This window comes from Nyctereutes procyonoides, unplaced genomic scaffold (assembly GCF_905146905.1).
Source record: "Nyctereutes procyonoides isolate TBG_1078 unplaced genomic scaffold, NYPRO_anot_genome, whole genome shotgun sequence".
NCBI lineage: Eukaryota > Metazoa > Chordata > Mammalia > Carnivora > Canidae > Nyctereutes > Nyctereutes procyonoides.
In genome coordinates, this window is record NW_026575035.1 from 17,298,613 (window position 1) to 17,325,053 (window position 26,441).

Here is a 26,441-nt window from a genome sequence, read left to right on the forward strand (position 1 = left end):
TCGGATGTTATAAATATTATTATAAATATCACTTTATATGATTGAGCATATCAATGCCATTGTAGCTGTTACTTTGTGATACAAGGAAGAAGTCAGATAAAATCTAACTTCTTGTGATCTGTATTTACAGAGCCTCTGTTTTGGCCTGGTACCCAGCAATGGACCTTGTCAATAGTACCTGATTTGGTTTCTGGAAATGCAGGAACAAAGCATCAGTTCATGGCATTTTGGAGTCAATTATCAAAGATTTGACCTCCTCTAAGAGGTGGATTTTGATAAGCAACCACCATCAACTTTTAGACCTTTGAAGATAGGATCAAGGAGGCTTCAGGGACACATCTGCTAAGAGCAGAGGGAGCCAGGAGAGATGATCACTGGTCAAATCCCAGCCTTGTCTTGAAAGAGAAATTTGGAATATAGACTCTGGAGCCAGATGGACTGAGTTCATGTCCCTGCTCTATGATTTTACTAGATCTGTGACCACAATGACTTTGTTTAACCTCTCGGGGCCTCAGTGACCTCATTCCTAAAAAATGGACACAAACACAGGGTTTTGTAAGAATTTAAGAGTTGAAATATCTACAGCATTGTTTTTCTCACTTGGGCTCTCATTATTATTTTATACTAAGTACTTTCACTTAGGGCATCTGGGTAGCTCAGTGGTTGAGCATCTGCCTTAGGCTCAGGGTGTGATCCCCAGGGTCTGGGATAGTGTCAGACATCAGGCTCCCCACAGGGAGCCTGCTTCTCCCTCTGCCTAGGTCTCCGCGCCTTTCTCCGTGTCTCTCATAAATAAATAAATAAATAAAATCTTAAAAAAAACAAAAAACAAAAAAAACTCTCATCTAGATTTGTCTCTTGGGCCAGCTCCGTACTTCCCCATTGGAAAATGGAAGGTGGCCTGGGTGGGAGAAAAGATGATGAGGCAGAAAGAGATGCAAAAAGATAAAAACAAAGAGCAGCTTCAGTAAAAACTATAAGCTCTCCTGCCTCTGTTATATCTTGACAACTACCTAGCATTATTTCACATAAAGGAGAGAAGACTTCTTTCCTCTATGCAATTCGACCCTCTACGGGCTCTTCTGCATCACCAGGCAGTGCCCAAGCAGTGTCCAGCCACTCACAGCAGAAAAGTCAGGTGGGCTCCGGGGACCTGCCAGTGCGGGGTGGTGGGGCTGGAGAAGAGGAAGGAAACCAGATGCCACACTGCGACGACGCTTTCTCTGGTGCGGAGCCCTCTTGAGACACTTCCAGGTGCAGGATCTCCAAAACATGGTCAAAGACTGGAGGAAATGTATCCTATCGCCAAACATGTCTTGCTCATCTGTTACGCACTAGCAGATGGCGCACGGTCATCTCAAGCTGGCAAGTGGCAGCACAAAGAGAATGGTGACGTCCGTGACCTCAGGTCCCTGGGTGGGTCACTCTGAGGCGGTTCAGGCCCAGCACACCCGAGACCGCACTCCAGGGGACCCGGGATGGAGATGAACGAGGAAAGAAGACCGCAGGCACACGGGGATTTCAGATACAGGGTGCAATCCAGGGCAAGAAAACCAACTTTTTGTCTTACATCTAGACTTGCGCCTTTTAACCGAGATGCGCTGCAAATCCTGATGGCACAAACAGAATCGAGTCCTGCTTTAAAATCGGACCGATCAATCACGTATGGCTTAAGCGTGGAGCGACTCCCAACACCATCATTTCAGACACGTCTTCGTATTAATGCAGACGAGAAACGCAGCTCTTCCGCAGGAAGCCGGGCCGCAGTCCCCGGAGCCCAGGGGCACAGCCAAGTGGGACACCAACCAGGGCCCCGGAGCCAGGCCCGCAGGCCCCGCGCTCCGTGCGAACCGCCCACGTGTCCGCCGGCCCCGCCCCCGCGCCCCGCCCCCCGGAGCGCCCCGGCTCCGCCAACGCTCGCGAGAGCCCTCTTGGCTTCCACGTTTGCCACGTTCCCAAGGACCGAGACGGGCTGGAAAAGTCGAAGGCGGCTCGCGCTCACAGGCGGCCGCGGCTCGCCCAGAACAGCCCCAAGTCTTCAGGGGGGCGGGGACGCAGGCGGGGGGGGGGGTCCGCCGCCTCTCGGGGCCGTTGTGATTGGCCGCACCTCCCGTCGCTCAGCCTTCCGTGGGCGGGAGGAGGCGGGGCTCGGGCGGGAAGGGGGCGTGGCCGAGGGGGCCTGCGGGCCGCGCGCTCTCGCCCGGGGAGGGAGTCGCAGGTTCGGCGCTCGCCAGGCCCGGGCGCGCGCAGCCGGCACGCGGGCGAAAGTCCTCGGAGGCGCGGCGGGCGGAGCCGAGACACAGGCGCTGCTGCAGGAGGGCGGCCCGCACCCGCCGCAGCGCCCGCCGCCGTCAGCGGCCCCCGGCCCAGCGAGGGAGCCCCCCGGGCCTCGCCGCTCCAGTCGTGCGCGCCATGGCCCCGCGCAAGAACGCCAAGGGCGGCGGCGGCGGCGGCGGCGGCGGCAGCAGCAGCAGCAGCGGCTCGGGCAGCGGCAGCGGCAGCGGCAGCAGCGGCTCGGGCAGCGGCAGCCCGGGCGCGGGCTCCAGCGGCGGCAGCAGCAGCCCCGGGGCGCGGAGAGGTCAGGGGAGCGCCGAGGCGGGGGCGTGGGGCCGGGCTGCGGGACCGGCGCGGGCGGCGGGCGCTGCGCTCGCAGCTCCCCGGAGCCCGCCGCGCATCCCCTCCGCCGTCCGCCCTCCGCCCTCCGCCGTCCGCCCTCCGCCGTCCGCCCTCCGCCGTCCGCGCCGCTCCTCCTGGTGGCGCGGGGCGGCGGCCGCGCTCGGCGGGCCAGGCGGGCGGACCGCGGACCGCGGGCCCGGGCGGAGCTGGGTGCGCGGCCTTGGGTTGGTCGCACGGGGCCCTTCCCGGCTGACCCCTCGCCCCAGGGCGGACCCGCGAGCGGGGCTAGGGACCTCCCCTTTCCTGGCTCGGCGTGGAGTCGGAGACGGGCGGGAGGAAGAGAACCAGTTTACCTTTGCCTTGCATATTTTGGGGACTTTGGAAAAGAGCCAGAGCCGGAGAAAATAAGTTCCTGCCACACCAGCAGCTTTTAAGAGCAGCTCAAAGGATACTGTCCTGTGTGTGTGTGTGTGTGTGTGTGTGTGTGTGTGTGAGTCGGGGGTGTGTGATGTGAATGTTCTTGGGAATTATTTTAAATATTTTTGCTTCTAGGTAGCTTTCTTAACATGCGTTGTAGTTGCCTTGGAAGTCTCGTAGAGTGTCATAGAATACTGGGCGAACTTCTCTTCTTTAACAAATATGCTGGATTTTCACCTTTTTCCTCCATGTGCTTACCCAGCAAAAGAGAACCGTGCAGATGTTTTAAATCTGTTTCATCTCATATTTCAGTGGTTCTCAGTTTCTTTTATACTTCCTTTGACTCATTTAGAATGTTGAAACTGCAATACACATGTGTGTGAATGTGAGCTGTAGTTTTTCCTTTTTGTTTTTTTTTTTACAGGCATTTTTTTAAGATTTTTATTTATTTATGATAGTCAGAGAGAGAGAGAGAGAGAGAGAGAGGCAGAGACACAGGCAGAGGGAGAAGCAGGCTCCTTGCACCGGGAGCCCGACGTGGGATTCGATCCCGGGTCTCCAGGATCGCGCCCTGGGCCAAAGGCAGGCGCCAAACCGCTGCGCCACCCAGGGGTCCCTAGTTTTTCCTTTTTGAAATCCTCGTTTTGAAATGGTTTAAGGCTTTTTGTTTCCTGAAGTCTACAAGGACTCATGTCATAGATGAAGGAAATAAATCAGATAACTGCAGTCATACTTCAAATAACTATTTTAAATAAGCGCTTATCACCATAAGAAAGTATCTTATTTTCCTGTGTATTGTCTTCCTGTCTTACCCCCTCTTCTTGTTCATTCCTCTTGCCAACTCCTAGAATAGTCCTGGACTTAATAGGTGCTCAATAAATATTTGATTAATGAGTGAATGCATACACTTAAATGGCAAACGTAGCATAATTAAAGTCATTGCACAAATTTACATTCTCAGAGTTAATATTGGTATTGTAAACGGACAAAGATACACACAATTTGAAATTCAAAGGAAGCATATTAGTTCACCTTTGACATAAGTAAAAGTTTGTGTTCCTTTGTCACTTGTCCTTAAATGCCAGTTGCTTAAACAGGCAGAAGAGTGGATGAACCATCTCCAACGGCTTTGGCTACCCTTTTAAAAGTTTCTAAATGAGAAGATCCTAAACACTCAAGCTGGGAAAACTGATGAACGAGACCATTAATTGTACGTGTTAACTGTTGTCAGAGGTTTTCTGTAACTATTTATAAGTGAAGCACATCTTTGCTCCACTTTATTCTTTGTACTCCTGGGCAGAAGAGGGCTGATTGCATCTGAGGAAGTCACTGTATGTGTGTGTGTGTGTGTGTGTATGGTTCAAATTAGTACAGAGAAATGTATATTGTGTTCTCATTGCTACTAGTTCAAAAATTGAACCAGTTTTAACAGGTGGGTAATAAATTTAGGAAATGTTAGGACCTAAATTAATGTATTCTGACTTTCATATTCAGATATTTTGTTGCCACCCCTGTTTGTGTTTGAGGATCTGTAGCCTTTGAAGCATTGTTCACACGGATTGCATAATTGTCATGAAAAGACATGGTATGTAAAGAGAATATGTAAAAGAGGAAAGTATGTTACAAAAACAAAACGCAAAACATTTAAAAAGTTGGGGAGTCTTGCATGTTACGTAACGAGTAGTCTTTTCCCATAGCCCTTCTGTGTAGTAAATACTGAGTTCTGACTGTGTGCCAAGTAGGAGGCACTGGAGATGGAAACGGGTTCTTCAGTCTTAAACAGGTACACCACAGTGTGAAAGTGTGATTCTATTTATATGGTTTGCTTCTAGCAGGTTATACCTAAAAGATGAAGCCAACTTCCTTTTTGTTGCTATGCTTATTGAGTCATTGAGGTATAGACATTGATTCCCAAACCATTCTCATCTACTAGGGAAATCGTAGAAGCTGAAGAAATTTCAGCAGGGGCATTACCAGAAGACCCATTCAGTTCCCTCTAATTTTATAGAGGAGAAAATTAATGCCCAGAAAAGGTGTATAGTTCATTAAAAGTTGTGTAAGTCTTAGAAATCCAACTAGTTAATGGAATATCCAAGACCAGAACTCAAATTTCTTGTCACTCATTCATGATGCCATAATACTTGAATTTTAGGTCTTCTAATTTTAAGATTTTATGGGACTTTTAGAGTTGAAGTAGATTATTTCTTTCCTTCTGTAAATTATCTCTTCCTTTCTAGTTCTGTCTATGGCATACTACACCGAATTATTTAAGAAAGTATGCTTTTTTTTCATGCTACCAATTAAATTTGACTAGAATTATGTTTGAAATAGCACATATGAAAATCTTAGTTTGAGAAGAGTATGGGCTCAAATGGTAAGTTTTTTGAGATGTTTTGCATTAACAGACTGAAGTTGATGATGATATTGGTCACATTAAACATGATTTGTTAAATTTTTGTGTAGAATTATGAGGGGGGTTGGACTCAGTAGTCCTTTGAGAGAAAAAGTGAATAACTGGCTTTCTTTTATCTTGGTGATCATTTTGTTGAAAAGCGATATTTAGAATTAAGGGACTTACACAGTGGTGTTTTTTTAAAGCAAGTGTCTGCTTTTCATTTAAGTCTTCAACTTAAATTGAGAATCAATAAAATATCTAATTTCATACAGAACTCAGTTTTACCTTTTCAGTTTTACTCTTTAAAACATAAAAGAAACATGAGTAAATTGGGCACTTAGCTTTTAACTTGCATGTAAAAATCTAACTTGCATGGCCAGGTGGGGCCAGGGGAAACTTATTTCAGATGTATTGATTGGAAAGTTTCAAGGATCATGGTGGTCTTTTGGGCTTAGCTTGTAGTTTACAGACACTGGTATGTGTAATGTTTTTGTTTCTTTAGCTTTTCCCTTTTGAGGATCATGAAGTCTTTCCCTGTAGCTTCTAACCGGTTACAGGTATGTGAACATCTGTTTGTCTCCTAGTGTCAGGCTACTATATTACCCTTTACCAGTAGGTGTCACTGTAGAATACGGTTTTCTTTTTCAGTTTGAAGTTTCGGATTATATAATACCACTTTGTTTTTTATTTAGTCAGTTCTGTACATACTCAGAACTGTGGATGGACAGCTGCTTAAAAACTCTTAGGCATTGCTCTCAAGGACTAACAGCACATTTTGAAATGTAGTAGTAACAGTTTGTCCCTAGCAGCCTTATTTGTTGAGCTTATCTTATTTAGCATTAAATGCATTTGTGTAGTATCTGTAAAATATGTTCACAGATTCATCTGGTGGATACTAATCATTTAGAAATTTGTTCTTTCTTTCTACTTTCAGTATGTCTTAGACTACTTACTAACAGATAAACTGCTGATTGCATTCTGGCTCTCTTGATGCAGAGGCCTTGGTGAAATTACCTTTCTTTATCGATAGACTCTCAGTTAGTTGCTTAATCCCGTGGTAGTCATTCTAGTGTGAGAAGGTAGGATGAAAGCTCCAAGAACCGTGTGCTGTTTTGTGTTCAAACAGCATTTTGTCCAGCCTGACCAGATCATATGAAACCAAGCACTAAAAACTGTTCTGAGGGAATTCTGGAACACTTTTTAAAAAGACCAAACATATTAACCTGTAGGAAGTAAAAGGAAGGGCTTGCATTTTAGTCTTCTTTAAAATCATGTGTGGCAAAGAGAGTACAAGAAAAGGAAAAGTTTTCCTTTTCAGCTAATTAGCAACAAGATAACTTGGATAAAGGCTCATGTGGACTATTTACCTTATTTTTAGTCAGGACAGAAATTTAACCCCTGAGGTCTCCAGTCCCAGTAGAATACCCCTCCTCCCCGCCAACGGAATGTACCTTGGGAGTCTGTTGACCTGGATTCATATCCATTTAAGAACTGTGTAGCAAGTCTCTCAGAACCTCTTATCCCAGTCTCTCCAAATGGGAAGAATTCTTCTCTCATTTCATGATTGGGATAGCCCTCAAACCAATTTTCTATGCCTTTGTGTTTTTCAGATATATTCGTTAAAGTTTCTCTAATGGTAAGGTTGAGTACAAAACTTGGGAGAACATAAGGCTGCAGAACTAATTAGGTCATTGTATGCTTGACATTATTTTTAGGATTTAAAAAGAAATCATTTTCTATTACGTTCTTTTGGTGTAGTGTTTTAAGTGAAATGGCTGCTCTAGCGGTAGTGCTTATACTGTGGCTTTGAGAACCACTTGACACAGTTTTGTCCACCTCTTAGGGTGAAAGTATACCATTTGTACATCAGCCTTCAAATTGCTGATTTACTCTCTAATCCCGTAGAGATCTCTTATATTATTTTATTTTACTAGAGCTTGGATACATTTTAGTTTCTTGATGCTACTGGAGCACACTGTTTTTAATATCATGAAAATAGGCAACTTTGTGTCAGGGATACTTATCTCCTAAGTCTAACTCCTTAGACTCCTAGATTCAACAAATTTTTTAAATTAACTGCCCTTTAATTAAACCTATGGGTACATAGAACCCATCTACAATTTATGTAATCTCTGGGGAAAGTGTCAGTCACCGGTTGGGTGATGTGGACATGCTTGGGTTCGCTCATATGTTTCAATAAATGCTGCCCCAGGATCCATTCAGCACTGCATGCACGGCTGAAAGTCTGGGTGGATGCATGTCTGGTTGTGTCCTATAGTTCTGGCGATTTCTGCTAGAAAACTAGATGTTCAGTTCTTTCTTCTCTATATGCCACCTGTAGGGGTATATTCTGGAGTCCCATGCTTTAACCTTTCTCTTTCTCCTGGTGGTGTGGGGAGCCAAGACAGTTTGTTCTTGGCATTGGTTGTTTATTTAAAAAAAAAAAATGTTACTCTCCTTAAATGGGAGAGCCTCAGGCGTTCCGTCTGCATTTGATACTTGCTTTTCAAGGATGTGTTTTAGCTACCTTTGGCTGATGCAGTTATTTTTTAATGGCAAATCCCTGAATGCAGTTTAGTTCTGATCAAATTGATGAGGCTTGAGGACAGATTGCTGTAGTCTAACCTGTTAGACTCAAAGGGAAATTTGAACTTACTTGGTGAATAATTTTTTTTTTCTGAAGATTTTATTTATTTATTCATGAGAGACTCACACACTGAGGCAGAGACACAGGCAGAGGGAGAAGCAGGCTCCCTGCAGGGAGCCCGACATGGGACTCCATCCCGGGTCTCCAGGATCATGCCCTGGGCTGAAGGCAGGCGCTAAACCACCGAGCCACCCAGGGATTCCCTAAATCTTAAAAAAAAAAAAAAAAAAAAAAAAAAAAAAAAAAGTTGCGTAAGGACTTTTTAAGGGTTTGGGCTGTTCTCTGGCCCCCTGTGAGATCCAGGTGGTTTGTCCAGTCATTTTGGCTGTAGTAGAACTGTCATTATCTGCCATAGATGCTCTCGGTGCTCTAAGGCAGATAGGGTTAGTGAATTAAGTGGGGACGGGGCAGCGGTGGAGGGGTGTCCAGTTATAGCAGAGTGGAAAGCACTATTGCAGTACTTGGAGAATTGCCAGCACTTCTCTCCCACACATGTGCCTGCACATTTAACCCAGTGACTCATTCCGTATGGAAGCCAGCAAGCATCAGTCTTTATTTTAAAGTGAAAGAATATTGTTTGATAAAATATTTTGATTCCATAACCTGTAGGGGTAGACTCAGAGCTATTTTGATGTTATACTCTGTCTCTAACTTCTGTTTCTTGTTTATCGTATCACTACTATACACAATTCCTTTCCCTCCCTCCGATTCTTCAGATTTTTAAATTTCACTTTCCTTGAAAAGATATACTGGAAAGCCTTCCAGTACACGTGGTCTTAACGTCCACGTGTAAATTTTATTTAGGAGCAGTTAACTTTTTTTCTTACATGAAAATAAAAATCTGTGTTGTAAATGTTTGTCGAAAGAATATCTAGCATTCAACTTCACTTTTCCATTCTTTGAATTGAGTGGATTTAAGACACCTTGAGTTTTACAAATTAATTCATGCTTTTTGTCAGTGAGCTCTCTCTCTAGCTTCTGGAATATACAGATTTCTATGTAGTGTTCTTTAAAACTCTGTCTCCCTGAAATATTGCATTTTTAAGATCTATCCACTGTCCAGGTGAAGAAATAAAATGTCACCAAATTCTTGGTTTCTCCTCTCCTTTGTTATCCATTCCCAGCCACTCTTACACGTTTTGTGATAATTATGCTCTTGCATTTCTTTATAACATAAAATGTTTAGACACCCAAATAACATGTTATATATTGTCATGTCGCACATTATATACTAGGTTTCCATTTGTGTAAACATACCTGTTGTTAAAAGCCGTGTAGATGAAGACAGCTCAGGATGTGTGTGTGTGTGTGTGTGTGTGTGTGTGTATGTATATATATATATATACATACATCTATATCTATATATATCTTTGTTTTAGCACACACGACGGGCTTTGTGACTAGGCTAATACGTGGCATACTAGCTTGATGCCATTTGTTTGGGATTCCACCAGATTTGGCTCTATGTTTTCATATATATAGCTCCTCCCGGTATGAATGCGCCACTTTTTGTTTAGCCATGCTGCCATCAACAACCACTTGGCTTGTTTTGTTTTCTTCTTTCAAATACTGCTGCTCTGAACAGTCTTGTAGCTACCCTTCCCCTCGTGTACATTTCTGAGGGCTTTTCTACTTGGGATTGTTGGTTATGAAAATGCGCGTATTCAACTTGACTTTCTGCTGCCATCTAAGTGGGAGTATTAGTTTACGCTCCCACTCATGCAGGATACAGCGCCTTTTTGCTGTAACCACATTACCAACACTTGGTAAGTTTTAATATTCGCCAGTTTAGTGGGTGTGATGTCGTTATCTTGTGGTTTCAACTTGCATTTACTTGATCAACAGTGAGATTACTCCTGAGAATAGCCATTTATGTTTCCTTTTATGTGAATTGCGTGTTCATAGAATGTGTCTGTTTTTCTGGTGTGTGGTTGTTAGTTGTTTTATTTTGTTTTGATTTGTAGAATTTCTTTTCTATATCCTGAACCTTTTGATTATTTCTAAGGTGAAAGGCTTCTCCCAATCTGATTATGTAGCCTTGTCATTTGCTATAGTATATTTAGTTGAAGAGAATTTTCAGATTTTAACATATTAATATTGTAATTTTTATTTTATGGTTTGTAGTTTTGTACTTTAAGACATCCTTTCTAAAACAGATTGTAAAACATTCTCTTTATTTTCAAATATAGTAAATTTTATCTTTTCACATGGAGATCTCTAAACTTCCAAGTGTAGATTTTATTGTATATATTGTAAGGTGGAGATTTAATTCAATATTTTTAAAAGACAGGTGATGAAAACATCTTGTACCTTCAGGCAAAGTGTCTTCTTTCTTTGCGAGTCTGCAGTGTCATGTATTGTGTATAAATCTGTGTGGCTCTGTTTTATTCCAATAATGTAGGAGCAATACCTCATTGAGTCACTCCACTCGATAGTATATCTGATCGGGCAAGTCCTCTACCATGTCTCTTTACCATTGTCCTTGCTGTTTTTGGACCTTTCCATGTGCATGACTGTATCATTGAACATGTGCTTATAGAGTAAATTTCATTAGAAGTGTTTCATGATTTTGACTGGAATTGAATTTACAGCACAGTTTAGGACAATAAAACCAGGTCTTCTTACATGTGAACAGAATATAATTTTCCTATTTATTTAAGTCTTATCATTATTTTTTATGATTTCATCCAAAAGTTATACACATCTTTTATTACATTTAGCCTGGGTACTTCATGTATTTATATTTTTAAACTAATATTTGATCATGACAAATTTAGAGTATGTACCCAAGTTAGAAAAATTGTATAATGACCCTACCACCTAGATTTTACAGTGGTTCACATTTAATATATTTGCTTTATATCATATCAATCAATTAATCTGTTTTTTATGCATTTCAGAGTGAGTCATAGTAGTATACCTCCTAAATATTTGCACGTGTCTGACATGAACTAGAGCTCAACATGGTTTTTGCACCTCCTGAGGTAATGTTTGCATACAATGAGTTGCACAAATCTTAGTGTATTATTTTCAAATAGTCTTTATAAATGTTTACATCTGTGCAGTCCAAACAACCTGTTCAGATAAAGAATATGTCTATCACCTCAGAAAACTCAAGTCCGTTCCTTGCCACCACCTTTGCCTTCACAGGCAACCGTACTAAATATTTTCACCATACATTGGTATTATCTGTTCTGGAACTTTATTTTGTAAGAACTTTTTGTTTAGGTTTCCTTTGAGTCAGCATATTTTTGAGGTTCATCCATGTTGCGTGTATGAATGTCTGTTGTGTTTATTGCCAAGTCGTCCATTGTGTGACCAGAGCATAATATGTTTCTCTGTTCTTTTACTGATGGACACTTGGGCTATTCCTAGTTTGGACTATTCTGAAGAACGTTCTATGAATATTGTAATATTATATTGAAGATTTCGTATTATTTAGATGTATGTTTTCATTTCTCTGAGTAAATACCTAGGAGAAGAATTACTGAGTTATAAGGTAGGTGTTTGTTTAGTTTCATAAAAGAACTGCCAAATTATTTTCTAGAGTAGTTGTACGATAGATTTGACACTCTTACCAACTGCGTGTGGGAATTCTAGTTGTTCTGCATCTGTACCAACATTTGGTGTTGTCAGTCTTAACTTTAGCCATTCTGGTGGGTGTCAGTGGCTTCTCATTGTCGTTTAAAATTACATTTCCCTGAGGATTAGTGATGTCATGTGCTTTTTCTTGTGCTTATTGGTCATATACATTATCTTCTTTGGCAAAGTTTCTTTCCATTTACTTCTTTTGCCTATTTTTTATTGCCCTTTTTTTTTTGGTCTTTTTATTAATGAGTTGTAGCTTTTATATATCCCAGATAGAAGTTCAGATATATGTATTGCAAATACATTTCAGATGTATCAAATACATGTATTTGCAATACATTTCAGATGTATGTGTTGCAAATAATTTCTTCCAGTCTATAGCTTACCTTCTTAAATAGTATCTTTGGAAGAGCAGATATTTTTATATTGATGTCTTCTTCATTTTTAATGGTTTTTGTTCTCTTTATCTTGTCGAAGAAACTTTGCCTATTTTCTTTTTTTTTTCCTATTTTCAAGTTATAAAGCTATCCTGTTAGGCTTTCTTTTCTTTTCTCTTTTCTTTTCTTTTCTTTTCTTTTCTTTTCTTTTCTTTTCTTTTCTTTTCTTTTCTTCTTTCTTTTTTCTTTTGAGAGAGCAAGAGCATGAGCATGAGCTAGGGTAGGGGTTTGGTGCAGAGGGAGAGAGACAATCTTAAGCAGGCTCTATGCCCAGCTTGGAGCCTGACTTGGGGCTTGATCTCATGACCCTGAGATCATGACTTGAGCTGAAATCAAGATTTGTTTTTTTTTTTGAAATCAAGATTTGAATGCCTAACCAACTAAGCCACCCAGGCCCCCCTAAATATTAAATATCTTTAAATTCGAGTTATATTTTAGACAGAATTTTTTGAGTTTATTGAAGTAAAAAGTCTTTACAAATACATTGGATATTCTAATACCTGTGAGACGGTAGATGATTTGATACTCGTAATTTAGTTGGGCTGACTTGGTATGGTGCCCATTTTCCTCCTTAAGTAGTAATGATTAGCCCTGGATACATTACTTCATTCAAAACTGAACTGATTCTTTTCATGAGTAGTATATAATACTTATTTTCTGGAACTTTCAAGTTAATTTGATTATTTTATGGGCTTTAACTATTCAGTCCATTTAGTTATAACCAGTAAATATACCTGGAGGTCTAGGGTACCTGACGCAGATCTGAGATACAGTTACTGATGGGCTGTGTCTCATGGAGGTACTAGTAGATTTATATGCCAAACATTTAGGTGCCTCGTGTTTCCATTTCTCTTGTATTCTGTAAGATTATACAGATAGGACATTTTTAAGGTGAAATTCATGTACATGAAGGTGCAAGCTCATAGCAACTTTTTATTTTTTCTTCTAGAGGTAGTACAGTATTTATGCTAATAAGTCCCCAGGCTACTTTTTCAGAATTCTCTTGTAATCAATGAGACATTTAAGATGACTGAATAAGGATAAATTAAGGCTCAGTAGCTCAGATCAATACTGATTGGAAGAAATTACATGTTTTCGAGATATTCCTCCTCACTTGGCCCCTCAACAATGTCTTGTAGTCCTTCCATATGTTGTTATTTGATGTTTACCCATGTTTTCAGTGCTAGGTATTTAAATGTTCAACTCCTTGAGCTCAATGCCTTAGTACTTCCAATTCCATTTTGACATGACTTCCTCCCATTGTGTGGAGAAATCAGGGGCGTCCTTAAGAAGTCTTGCATCTCAGAGTGCCTGGGTGGCTCAGTTGGTTGAGTGGCCAACTCTTTTGATTTCAGCTCAGGTCATGATCTCAGCGCCCTGGGGTTGAGCCCCAAGTTGGGCTCTGTGCTTAGTGAGGAGTTTGCTTGAGGATTCTCTCTTTCCCTCTCCCTTAGGCCCTCCCTCCACTCTCTAAATAAATAAAGAAAGAAACAAATCTTTAATAAAAGTCTGTCATCTCTTGCATGATGGGTGGGGTTTGGCCTCCGAGGTGCATGACATTGGGAGCCAACAGACATAAGGCCAGTTTATATCCCTTAACCCCCGAGTGGAGAGAGAGAGGTCTGGGACATGGGATGGCTGCAGAAGCTTGGTACAGTTGAGAATCTTGGCAAGATATTCTAATTGTCACATGAGAGAAAGCAAAAACTGAGCTCATGAAGTGTATCTTTAATGTGTAGTTTAGTACAGCCCCTTTTCTTTCTTTAGACTGAGGAGGAGGCCCAGTAGGGTGGAGGGTGTACCACAGATAGAAGGAATTTAAAATCTTGGCAATCGCAGCTCTTACAGACCTGTGGGCCCCCACCTACCTATGAGAAAAGCAAAGGCTGGGATGGGAGCTTTTGGCTGCCCAAGAGTCCCCTCACTGTTGTGTCCAAACCTCGTCCTCACAGACCTGTGCCATCACTTACCTACCCCTGAGGAAGAGCCATCACTTACCTACCTCTCCTTCTCTACCCCTTCCCAGAGCCTATTCCTCTTTCTTTAGTTTTTCTCATTTAATGAGAAACAAAACAGAACACAAAACCTCCTTCTACTCTGTAGAAGGTATCCTCTACCCAGCCAAATACCACAAATGAGTAATATGGGCTCCTTTTCTTCTCTGCTTCCCTTTAGGTCTTTCTAGTCAGAGTCAGCAGAGACTACATTAACCCCAGATCTGCTGGGCTCTTGTTGCTTTTCTTGATCTGCTCCCTGAAGGATCCTCTTCCCCAAGGTTCTCTGCTAGGTCCTGCTCTAGTCCCATGCCGCATGCTCTCATAACTTTAGCTTCTGTCTGTTGATAGCTCCCAGTACTTGGTGCTCCTGAGCTATAAACGTAACTGGTAAATAATGGCAGAGCACAAACCTAGCTGCCACTTAGCGAGTTGTCCTTACTGTATGTCAAGCATTGTGTGCTTCTTCAGCTTAGCATTTAGTTCTCATACTGATTCTCTAGCTCCTCATTTTGTAGGTGAAGAATTGGAAGATTAATTTGTCAAAGATCATAAAGCTAGTAACAGTGAGAACTGGAGTTGGGATTCCAGTTCTGATTGTAAAGCTCCTTCAGTTGAACACTTTAGATCCTTTAGGTGTTGCTTAGATCACTCTTAACTGGCTCTGTTTCATCCCTCTGTCAAAGCTATCTTTATAAAGTAGAAAGTAGGTCATGCCCCTTCCTTATTTGAAAACCTCAAGTGGTTCCTCAAGTACTTGAGACAGTTTAAATTCTGTAGCATGATCTAAGGAACACTTCAGGGTCGTGCCCCTCTTACCCTTTCTAGCCATTCTTTGGCTCCCTCTCTCTGTTTATACTAATAAGCTGTATTCAGTCAGTTTCTGTACTCTGAATGTACACATGCTGTTTCTTCTAGGACAGTTCCTCACTTTGCCTTTCCTTGCGTGACTCCTAAATATCCTTTACAGTTTAGCTCCTTCATTAGTCCTCCTAGCTCTCCCATACTCTGGGCTTCGTAACCCCTAGGCTCCCAAGCATGAGGTTCCGTAGCACTCTCCACATATCACTACTTTAGCATCTTCATTCATTTATTAGTTGCTTCAGCAGATGAAAGTGTGACCCAATCAGATCTCAGACAACAAAATGGCAGACTGGACCGGACCTGAGTACTAGCTCTGTCACTCATGGTTGACCTTCAGTAAGTCATCACACTTCTCTTAACATCTTTAACTTTTCTCCATCTTTAAAATAAGGAGATCAGTATTTGCATCATAGTCACAAAGATTGACTACAAACTGTCACATAGTAAGCATTTCATTAATACAGTTATTGAATGTGGTGATAGTGATATTCCCATGAACAAAGCAGACATTTTGTTTTGAACTGTAGTGATCTGTGGCCTTCCATTCTTGCTTGACTGTAAGGGCGGCACTTGTGTTAGGAAAAGATCCCTGACTCAAACTTCCATAAACAGTTAGGAATTTACTCCATTTAAAAAGATGTGGTATGATCATTCCAGATATGGTATGATCAGTGGCTTGAAATATCTTCAGAGACTTGTGTTCCTTCTGCTTCTCTGCTCTCATTCTCAGCATAGGTGTCACTTTGAGATTGGTTCCTCTCCGGGGGGCAAGATGGTAGCCAGTGGCAGTTGGGATTGCATGCCTCCTTGTTCATGTTCATTAGAAGAAGAGGGGCTTCTTTTTCTCATCTGCTCAGAGTAAGAGCCCTTGCTTCCTACTGGTTTAGACTGGCTGAGGCCTGCCTGTCTCACCAGTCATTGGCTGTAGAGGATTACCATGAGGGTTTGTTTGTTTATTTATTTATTTTACCATCAGGGTTTAGATCAGGGGTCAGCATTGCCATCATACAATCTCCCTTGCAACTACCCAGCTCTGCTACTATAGCATGAAGCAGCCGCAGACAGAAGTGTAAGCAGACAAATTTAACTGGGTTCCAATAAAACTTTATTCATGGACACAGATATTGGAATTTCATATATCTTTCTCCTGTTATTAAGTTTCTGTCTTTGATTTTTTTTTTCACTTGATCTGAAAGGTGAAAACATTCATAAGCTCATGGTCCACATAAAAGTAGGAGGTTGTAATTTGCTCACTGTGATCTAGAATAAGTGCTAGGGTGAAGAGAGTTACTTTTAATGTTTATATAGGCAAACATGTTTTGTTTTCTTTTTATCTCTAGTGCTTAAGTGATTGGACATAGTAAGTACTCAGTAAATATTGGAATGAACAAATATGGTAAAAGTCTTCCTTCTAGTTAATCAAAAGGGCACTGAGAATAGAAGTGTTTTTATATATTCCATACCACCTTAAATGTAGTAAGTGCTCAGATATTATGCATTACGTGAGTGGATTTTTTTTTTTTTTTCCTCCAGGTTGACGTTATGGGCAAGAAAGCAGATTTAAAAAAATTCTTACTGATGTTGTTTAAATGTTGGAGCTGAAGAAATAAAGAGCAAAATTATTAGGGGTGTGAGTACTTTGTTGATGTGGAGAATCACTTAAATAGGTCAGGTCCTTTAATAGGTCCTATTTAGGCACCATGCTAATAGTTTCCAGACAGTAATAGCTATCTCCATGGAAGCTGTTCTTGTTGGCAATTAGTATATTCAGATGGGGAAAAAGGTTCAGCAGAAATAGCCATTTTATTTGTTTTGTATTTTGTGAAATCATAAAAACGCTGCCTACTTTGTAAGAATTGATTTTCCTATTACTTTATTTTTAGATATGACTCAAATATAGGCCAGAAGTATTTATGTGAATGATAAAATTCTAAATTTTTGTTTCCTTTTTTTTGGCTTTCAAAATAACTTTCTAAGAATTATGACTATTTCCTCCTTAATTTAAAATAAGATTTTGTCAGTTTGGGGGCACCTGGGTGGCTCAGTTGATTAAGCCTCCCACTCTTGGTTTCAGCTCAGATCTTGATCTCAGTGTTGTGAGATCAAGCCTCACCTCAGGCTCAGTGTGGAGTCTGCTTTAGGTTCTCTCTTCCTCTCCCTTTGCCCATTCTGTTTATGCTCTCTCTCTCTCAGATAAATGTATCTTAAAAAAAAAAAGAAGGTTTTGTCAGTTATTTAAAAGATTTTATTTATTTCAAAGAGAGAGTGCATGCACGCACAAGCAGGGAGAAAGGCAGAGGGAGAAACAGACTCCCTGCCGAGCAGGGAGCCTGACTTGGGGCAGTCCCCAGAGCTCCAGGGTCACAACCAGAGCTGAATGCAGATACTCTCAAAGGACTGAGCCACATGGGCACCCCAAGGTGTTATCAGTTTTGATTAAAAAATGAAAAAACTATGAACTGAACCATGCTAACATATATAAAGAGGATTTTGGAACAGATTGTACCTTAGAATGCTTTATCTTTAAAATTCAAGATTATGATTCTTCTTGAGTGATTATTTTTATCCACATGGAATGTACGCCCTAATACAGTATTTTAGCAAAGTGAATTTTAGTTTTATTTTCATTTGATTTTTCTCCTCCACTGGGGCTGTAAGCTAAGTGGTGCCTCTTGTTCCCTGCTGCAGCATAGAGTAGGGTCTTCAAGTATTTGTTGAATGAATATTCAGATGCATGGAGAAGACTGTGGAAGCCTTTTAAAATTTACTGTCCTGTGATTTTTATTACTTTGTGCCTTAAAATCAGTGTTAGTTCATAGAGCTGAAAGTGCTTTGTTTTGCTGACCTGAATTATGTTGACCAGAAATGTTCCACTTAAGGGCAATACTTTTATCCAGGATAGTATCAAAAATATTTACCCACTGCTACAGGAGAGGCCCCACCCGGTCAGAAGCACAGTACATGTAAAGCATACCTGTGCTTTCTGCTTAAACATTCATTTCTCTATAACTTACGTAGAGCTTTGAGACTAGCCTTTTTTAGCTAGTCATGTCTTATCAGGGTTATGCTCCTATGGGCCTTCAGCAGCCCACTGGGTTATTCTGGAATATTGCCGAGAGACCAGTGTTTGTTGTACTGGCTGAGTTCAGGACAGTGGGTCCTTGTGACTTTTATTCTGAGTGACCTCAGTTACGGGGACGGGGAGGGGTACATTTGGTGAAACTGGAGCGGAGGAAGCGGCTGTGGAGGGAGTTTGGAGCAAAACGAGTCAGCGAGAGTCGAGTTGCATGACATCTCTAGACGTGATGACTTTGAACATCACTTTGGTTTTGAACTGAGGCGGGATCAGGAGGGAATGGACAGACTTGGTGTGTGGGGCAAGGCAGCCAGTTGATGAAGCTGATGGAGTTCTAGCTGTACCTGCCCTGCCATTCCTTTCCCTCACCCAGAACCAGCCTGCTCACCAGCGCTGTGTTGTTTTTAAAATACTCAAGTATTTTACACTTGCTTTACCATTTAGATGGGACAAAAAGTAATTTATATATTTAGATTTTTGTGGGAATCCCCTGTAAATTGCCCAATGAAGTGAATGAGGGCTTCCTGTGTTCCAGGCCCCATGCTCAATGGGGAAAGAATACAGCAGTACAGTCTAGCACCAAGCCTTTAGGAATGTCACTGTTCTGTGGGCTGCAGAGCAGTAAGTATTTGTTGGATGAATGAGCTGTGCATGATCAAGGAGGAGGGAAAGGAAGACTAAAATGAGAATGATCGGAGCCTTTTCAAGACTCAAAACTCCAACTCCAACTAAAGTTTTCAAGGTCATCAACTTCTGAGGAATCAAGAAAATTGGAAGAAATGGCAAAGACACCCAAAAGACAAATGGCCCATTCTTATTAAAGAGAGGTAGATTCACGGTAACTAAACTGATGTCTCATGACAACCCTAGGCAAATTCTTGGCTTAAAAATTATTTTTAAGTGCATAGAAGAGAAAGCTGTGAAGAGTAGGAGATGCAAACAGGATTACTAAGTGCAAGTTATTCAAAAAGAAAACAACTGTGCATTTTGATCAGCTTTCTAGACTTAGTGGTGCAAGTTATTCAAAAAGAAAACAACTGTGCATTTTGATCAGCTTTCTAGACTTAGTGGTCAGGCCACAATCTGGGTATTTTTCCTGACTTCGCCAAGGTATTTAACACCATCTCTGAAAATCTTTCCCTGTGTGTAAGCTGGCAAAACATGAGTCATATGGTATAGTTTGAATCACAGCTGGACTGTGGAATGGTACCCACAGAGCACTGATTGAATAGGCTGCTGTCAACCTGAAGGGAGCCCTGCCCGCTTAACACTTGTTAAATTCATGGGTGGCATCAAACTCTGAGGGGAAGCTAGTGCCCAGAGGGAAAGACACACACTACAAAAGAATGGCCTGGCTGGGAAGGTGGACTTTAACAGGGTTAGCACGCTTTTGCAAAATGAACTCACCCTTGAGGACAAGCTGAGAGAAACTTGAAGTAGTAGATGTGTTTTTTGTTTGTTTGTTTGCTTGTTTTTTGTTTTTTTTTTTTTTAAGGCCTAGTATTTTGTTGGGTTTGGTGGTGTGAATTGCTTCTAGTTTCAGAGGGAGTCGCCTGTGTGCTATGACTGATGGAGAATCCCCTTCAGTGATTGTGTTCTTAGCAACCAGAAGGAAGGAGGTGAGAATCCCACTGTGTAGGGTAGGCTGTGCTTGGAATTGTGGTTTCAACTGTGGGGGCTGCTGTTGGGCAGCCAGTTATGGGGGTCTGCTCAGAGGAGGAGGAGCTTTCGCTGAGGCCATGGCTGAGGTGGTGTGTCAGACATGGTGTGAGGAAGGGAAATGCTGGGGATGGTGAGGCTGGTCTTCAGGGCCCTCCTGGGGGATCTCTCCATTTTCCCAGGTTTGAGCAACTTCTGGGTGGTGCAGAAGTTAGGTTTATTCTCCCAGGTGCATTTGAGGCAAAAGTCTGGGCATCTGGTGGAAAATGTCCAGCAAGCAGGTGGAGGTTTGTGAGCAGAACTTGCATGTAGGAGACATTGAGTAGAGGCAGCTTTCTCTTGGGTTTTTAATGAGTTTGAAACCGGTGGCTGAATTCATGTCCTCTTTATTACCACTTTGTTTAGGACTTGATCCTTAACTTGTTATTACTTCTTTTTCAAAACTAGTTTAATTTGGTTTTTATTTTTATATTTTTCTTTCTGTCTGGAAGCTTTTAAACCCATATAACAGCAAAAAGCTTTATATGGTGAAAGACTTGTATACCCTTTGCTTGGATTTACCAACTGTTAGCACGTTGCATGTTTGCTCTCTCTCTGTGTGTATATATATCTATCTTCCTTTTTCTCTCTTCTGTTTTGGAACTCTGAAAGTAAGCTCTAGTCATCATAGCAATTTAACTCACTTAACTATTTCCCCATGTATCTCCTAAGGACAAGGACGTTCTCCTACATAACCACAATAGAGTTATCAAACCCAAGAAGTTATCTAAATACACTCCATATTCAGATTTTTCTAGTGTTTCCAGAAGCATCTTTAGAACTTGGAGCTTTTTTTTTTTTTTTAATTGTTTACTTATCCAGAGTTGAATCATGAATTAACTTTGGAGCTCTTAGCATTTCAGATTTTTGCCCTAACTCTGGAGCTTCTAATTCTTTAGGACTAGAATGGGCCTGGAAATCTGTATTTTCTCAACCTTTTAATATGAAAACATCTCAGCCTTCAAGACAGTTACAAGAAAAGTTCATTTAGATTTACCAATTGTTAATATTTTGATGCCTTTGCATTCTGTTTCACTACTACAAACACACCATTTTATATATTCATTTTGCTGCTGAACCATTTGAAAGCTAAATTATAGTACTTTACCCCATAATACTTTAAGTCTTCATAACATTCTTCAGCATGTTTTTCCTAAGGACAAGGATATGCACCAACATAACCACAAAGTAATTATCACGCTTAGGAAATTTAACAATGCTATAGTACTGTTACTTAACCTAAAGTCCATATTTAAATTTTCCTAATTTATCTTGGTAATGTCCTCTCAGCTGACCCTCCAGCTCACCTTTGAATTCTTGATGTCTATTTTACATACAAATTTTTAAAATTAAATTATATTTTACTCCACAAAGGCTCATAGGTAAGTAAACTAGAGCCTTCTCTCTAAAATGCATTGCTTTTTGTGATTTTTCTAAAGATTTTACCAGGTGTATGGGGTGAAAGTTACAGTAAAGAGAAACTTTCTGATTTCTTTAGTGGTCTGGTAATTTAAATTTGTGAGTCATGAAAAGTTAAGAACAAACATACAAATAAATATACAAGTAAACTAGTTTTTGAAAAAAGTAAAGGGGTTCAAGTATTGATGGGGCTGTTGGATGGCAAAGGAATTAGATTTATTCCATCCAGCTGAATTTGAAAGTAAAAGAACTGGCTTAGAGATTTTTATGTGACTCTTCATAGTTAATGAAAATATTCCTTAAAGTTATCAAAATTTCTCTTGCTTTTACATGCTGTGATATTTACCACTAAGTGATATTTAGTTGACATCATGTCTTTGACCTGGCCTTTGACTTTCTGACCTTCCTTCTCACTGGCACAGAGTTTGAGTCAGTGATAAAACTTCTGTCAGTGATTGTATGTCACAGGTCCAAGTGCTAGAATAGATGTCACATTTCAGAGTGTGAAGCATGGAACCCTGTTAAGGTTTAAGTTAGATTTTCCAATTTGGTAATACATAAAAAATTTAAAAAATAAAATTATGATAGTATCAAAGTTAAAAACTTTTACCCATCAAAAGATGCTTTAAGAAAATGAATAGGGGGCAGCCCCGGTGGCCCAGCGGTTTTGTGCCATCTTCAGCCCGGGGTGTGATCCTGGAGACCCGGGATCGAGTCCCATGTCAGGCTCCCTGTATGGAGCCTGCTTCTCCCTCTGCCTTTGTCTCTCCCTCTCTCCCTCTCTGTGTCTATCATGAATAAATAAATAAAATCTTAAAAAAAAAAGAAAATGAATAGGAAAGTCACAGCCTGGCAGAAAATTTTGTGACACATAGATCTATTACAAGAGTAGGTGTCAAGGAGGTACAAGGAGCTCCTACAATTCAATTTTAAAAAGCAATACAAAAATAGGCAAAAGATTTGAACAGACAGTTCCCAAGAGGAGATCAATGGCCAATAAGTACATGAAGAAGGTGTTCAAACATTGGTCCTCAGGAGAATGCAGATTAAGCCACAGTGAGACACAACTGCTTACTTGCCAGAATGGCCAATATTAAAAAGACTAACAACACCAAATGTTAGCAAGATCCTAGAACAAAAGAACTCTCACACATTCTCAGTAGGTATATAAAATGGTAGAACCACTTTGGGGGAAAGGTCTGGCAGTTGCTTTTAGTACTAAATGTACGTGTGGCCTGTAATCCAGCAATTCCTAGTGATTTAACCCGAGAGAAATGCAGGCAGATATTTCTAATATGCAAGCAATAGTCTTGGACAGGAATATCCCTGGCAGCTTTGTATATAAAAATCCAAAATGGGAAACAGTCCAGGTTTCTACCAATAGTAGAATGGCCACACTCTGATATACTCTGATATATTTATACAGTGGAATACTACCTAGCAACAGAAAAGAATGAATTGCTACTACAGAGAACGTACTTGGCTCTCAGGAACGTAAAGCTAAAGGAGGGAAGCCTTACACAAACAAGCACATATGGTGCCATGCCATTTTTAGAAATTTCAAGAATTTTTTTCACTTAAAGTAAAAAAAAGGAAGGAAAACAAAGGGGCTGCCTCTGGGGTTGGGGTCGGGATGGAAGGTGACTGAAGTGACTGGGAAGGGCCATGAGAGAACTTAGGGGTGGTGTTAATGTATATGTTTTGACAGGAATTTGGGTTATGCAGTGTGTATTTTTGTGAAAACTCAGAGCATACACTTAAAATTAGAACATTTCATTTCATGTAATTTTACGTTAAAAATGATAAAGAAATATTAAACTATAGTTTATGATATAGCTCAAGTACTTACGGGAGGTGAACCAGTGTCTACAATTTATTTTGAGACATACTACCCACATAAAGTAGATTAGTAGTTGGATATAAAAGGATGAATTGACATGCCGTAAGCATTATAAATGTTCATAGTAGACCTAAGTGATAGTATATGGGTATTCTTTGTAAATTTCTTTCAGCTTTGTGTGTGTTTGAACATAATAAATAAATAATAATAAAACATTGAGAAAATACATGTTGTTTTTTGAGTCATACCAAGTAGCCATTTTGGGGTGCCAGAATGGTCAAATGCTGGTAGGTTTTCACGGGCTGTCCTAATACATGCATTGCAGCTGTTTTATTTAGCAGTCTTTGTCCAACAGTGCAATGATAGAAAGCTTCATTTTCTTCCAGTCATTGTGCTTAGTTGGACTAGATTAGTCTGTGGGTGGCAGAGGCTCTTGACCATCTTTGGGACAAATTCCTAAACGTGCCAGTCACTCTGTATTTCTAGTCTGTTGGTTTAAATCAGATCTGATTTTCAGTGCAGAATTTGTCTCCTATTAGCAGTGAGGCAAGAGGGCCTGAAGTGGGGGAAGAGCTCTCCCTATGTGGTCTGCTTTGGGGCAGTATCATCTTGCCTCTTCTATTTTTTTGGCCTGTGATTTTCTAATAATTTGCCTCTAAGACTCATGTGTTTTGCAGTTTACACCTGAATCTACTGTGCTAGGGCTTTTATATGCCCCTCTCCCTTCTCTCCCTATTTACATCTATAGGACACTTTATTATAAATGTTGAATTCTTTTGTCCTAGAAAGTGGGAACTGGTGAGGAAGGTTGGCTTTGGAGCTTTTGCTGTCTAAAGAGGTTTAGGTCAAAAAGCTTTTGGGGACATAGCTGCAAATCAGTTGTGGTCATACCTCTTAGCTTTGTGACCTGGTGTCATTGCCTCCCATTTTGAGGTAAATGAGTGGGACTAGGCTTTTTTTCATATTACTGTTTTTAGTTTTGGGGAAAAAAAAAACTTTTTGTTTGCTTGAACAACTTCTCACTACCTCAGAGTTTTTTTTTTTTTTTTTTAAGATTTTATTTATTTATTTATGAGAGACACACACACACACACACACAGAGGGGCAGAGACACAGGCAGAGGGAGAATCAGGCTCCACACAGGGAGCCCAACATGGGACTCAATCCCGGGACTCCAGGATCACACCCTGGGCCAAAGGCAAGCGCTAAACCTCTGAGCTACCCAGGATCCCCTACCTCAGTTTTTTTTTTTTTTTCCCTACCTCAGTTTTGAATGGACACCACAACTCCCGTGTTTTTTTTTTTTAATACCTTCTGCCACTCCTAGCTCAGCAGTAGACTGTCTGATTTTGAACTCCATAATAACTAAACACCACTAATAATTGTTACCCACGTACAGATGATCCATTAGCAAAGGAGCGCTTTTTCTTCTAAGTGTTTTCTCCTTCTTGAGTCCTTTGTAGTGAGAACTATAAAGCACTAACTCATTGGACCTAGTGTGAGGAATGAGCTTTTGGAATTCACTGCCATTTATATTATGGTTTTAGCACCTCACCAAAGGAGCTTTGGTATGTTACAGATTCATGAGGTGGTGGATGGACTTGTGTTCATCCCTGCAGAAGAGAACACGGAATCCAGAACACAAACATAGGTGTAAGCTAGGGCAGTGGTTCCTCAATCTGGGGTTCCAAAGAGTAATAAAGGTTCTAAAAAATAAGGGGCTGATATATGATAGATACAGCTAGTATTTCACTTTCCTTTACTCATACTGAAAAAAATGGAAATGACTTGCTCAGTTTTGTTTTCTTAAATTCTAATACAACCCTTGCCACCACTCCTCCAGCCACTTGTGCCTTTTCTATACAGGGTCAGTCAGGAGAGCAGTGTAAGGCATCTGGCTGTGGGGCCAAGTGGGCCTTCTTATGTTCAACGTAGTTGTTAGTCACCAAAAATGGATCAGTGAGGAATTTATCTGATACAAAACAATGAAAACTTGGTCATAGACCAGCTTGAGTTCATAACCAGTGTTTGGCAAAACTGGGCTTCTTTCTTATTATTTCTCTTAACTAATGATAGGTCTCTTCCTTTTGCAAATTAATTTTAAGATAATCCATGGAGATGGAGGAAACTTGAAGTGACATGACATGTGAAACTAAACTATACACCCTTATTTCTAAAGTCTTGGCAGAAAAAGGGTTGACTACTTGGATAATGACAAGAATTTGAGAGGGAGTTTATGCATTTTAAAAATGTTTGTTGAGTTCTTTCAAGGTGCAAGGCAAATGTACAGTAATGAACAAAGCAGGTTCAGTCCTTAGCTTTATGAAACTTGCATTCTGGCGGAAGACAGAGATTAAGAACTAAATACCAATGAAATACCTCTATGAAGAGGTACATACTACTGGGAGAGCATATTAGTAAATGCTGTCACAGGAATGAATATACAATGGGAAAACGTCTCTTCAACAAATCGTGTTGGGAAAAATGGACTTTCTTTCACCATACACAAAAATAGACTCAAAATGGATTAAAGACCTAAATGTGAGACCTGAAACCATGAGAATCCTTGAAGAGAGAACAGGCGATAATTTCTCTGATGTTTCCTGTAGCATCATTTTTCTATGTCTCCTGAGGAAAGAGAAAGAAAAGTAAAAATAAACTTTGGGATTACATCAAAACGAAAAGTTTCTGCATGGTGAAGCAAACAATCTATAGGACTAAAAGGCAGTCTATAAAATAGGAGAGGATATTTGCCAATGATGTATCTGATAAAGGGTTACTATCCAAAATATATAAAGAACTGATTCCGCTCAACACCTAAAAACCAAATATTTTAATTAAAAAATGGGCAGAAGTCATGAACAGACTTTTCTCCAAAGAAGACGTACAAATAGCTAATAGACGCTTGAAAACATGCTTAACATCATTCGTCATCAGGGAAATGTAAGTCAAAACTACAACAAGGCATCACCTCACACCTGTCAGATGCCTAAAATCAAAAAACTCAAGAAACAAATGTTGGTGAGGATGTGGAGGAAAAGGAACCATCTTGCCCTATTGGTGGGAATCTAAATTGGCACAGCCACTCTAGAAAATAGTATGAAGGTTCCTCAAAAAATTAAAAATAGAACTACCCTATGATTCAATAATCACACTACTAGCTATTTACACTGAAGATACCAAAACACTAATTCAAAGGGATATATGTACTCCAATGTATATTGCATCAGTATTTATAATAGCCAAAATATGGAAGCAGTCCCAAGTGTTCAATCCAATGTTCAAGTTGAATGGATAAAGAAGTGGTGTATGTACATAATGGAATATTATTCAGCCATAACAAAGAATGAGATCTTGGCCATTTACAACAACATGCATAGAGCTAGAGAGTAGAATGCTAAGTGAAGTAAGCCAGTCAGAGAAAAACAAATACACATGAGTGATTTCACT

At 40.6% G+C, this 26,441-nt stretch overlaps 1 protein-coding gene across 2 annotated transcripts in view; it reads left to right on the forward strand.

The window, feature by feature from the left end:
- Positions 1-2,187: 2,187 nt before the first annotated feature.
- Positions 2,188-26,441, forward strand: part of ASPH (aspartate beta-hydroxylase) — a 211,590-nt gene continuing 187,336 nt past the window's right edge. Inside the window, exon 1 of one of the 2 annotated variants that reach the window (XM_055318404.1) lies at positions 2,188-2,578. In XM_055318404.1, coding sequence (XP_055174379.1) covers positions 2,413-2,578 — 166 coding nt within the window. In that variant the 5' untranslated portion in view covers positions 2,188-2,412. The remainder of the gene's footprint in view (positions 2,579-26,441) is intronic. The other variant, XM_055318402.1, reaches the window with a different exon arrangement.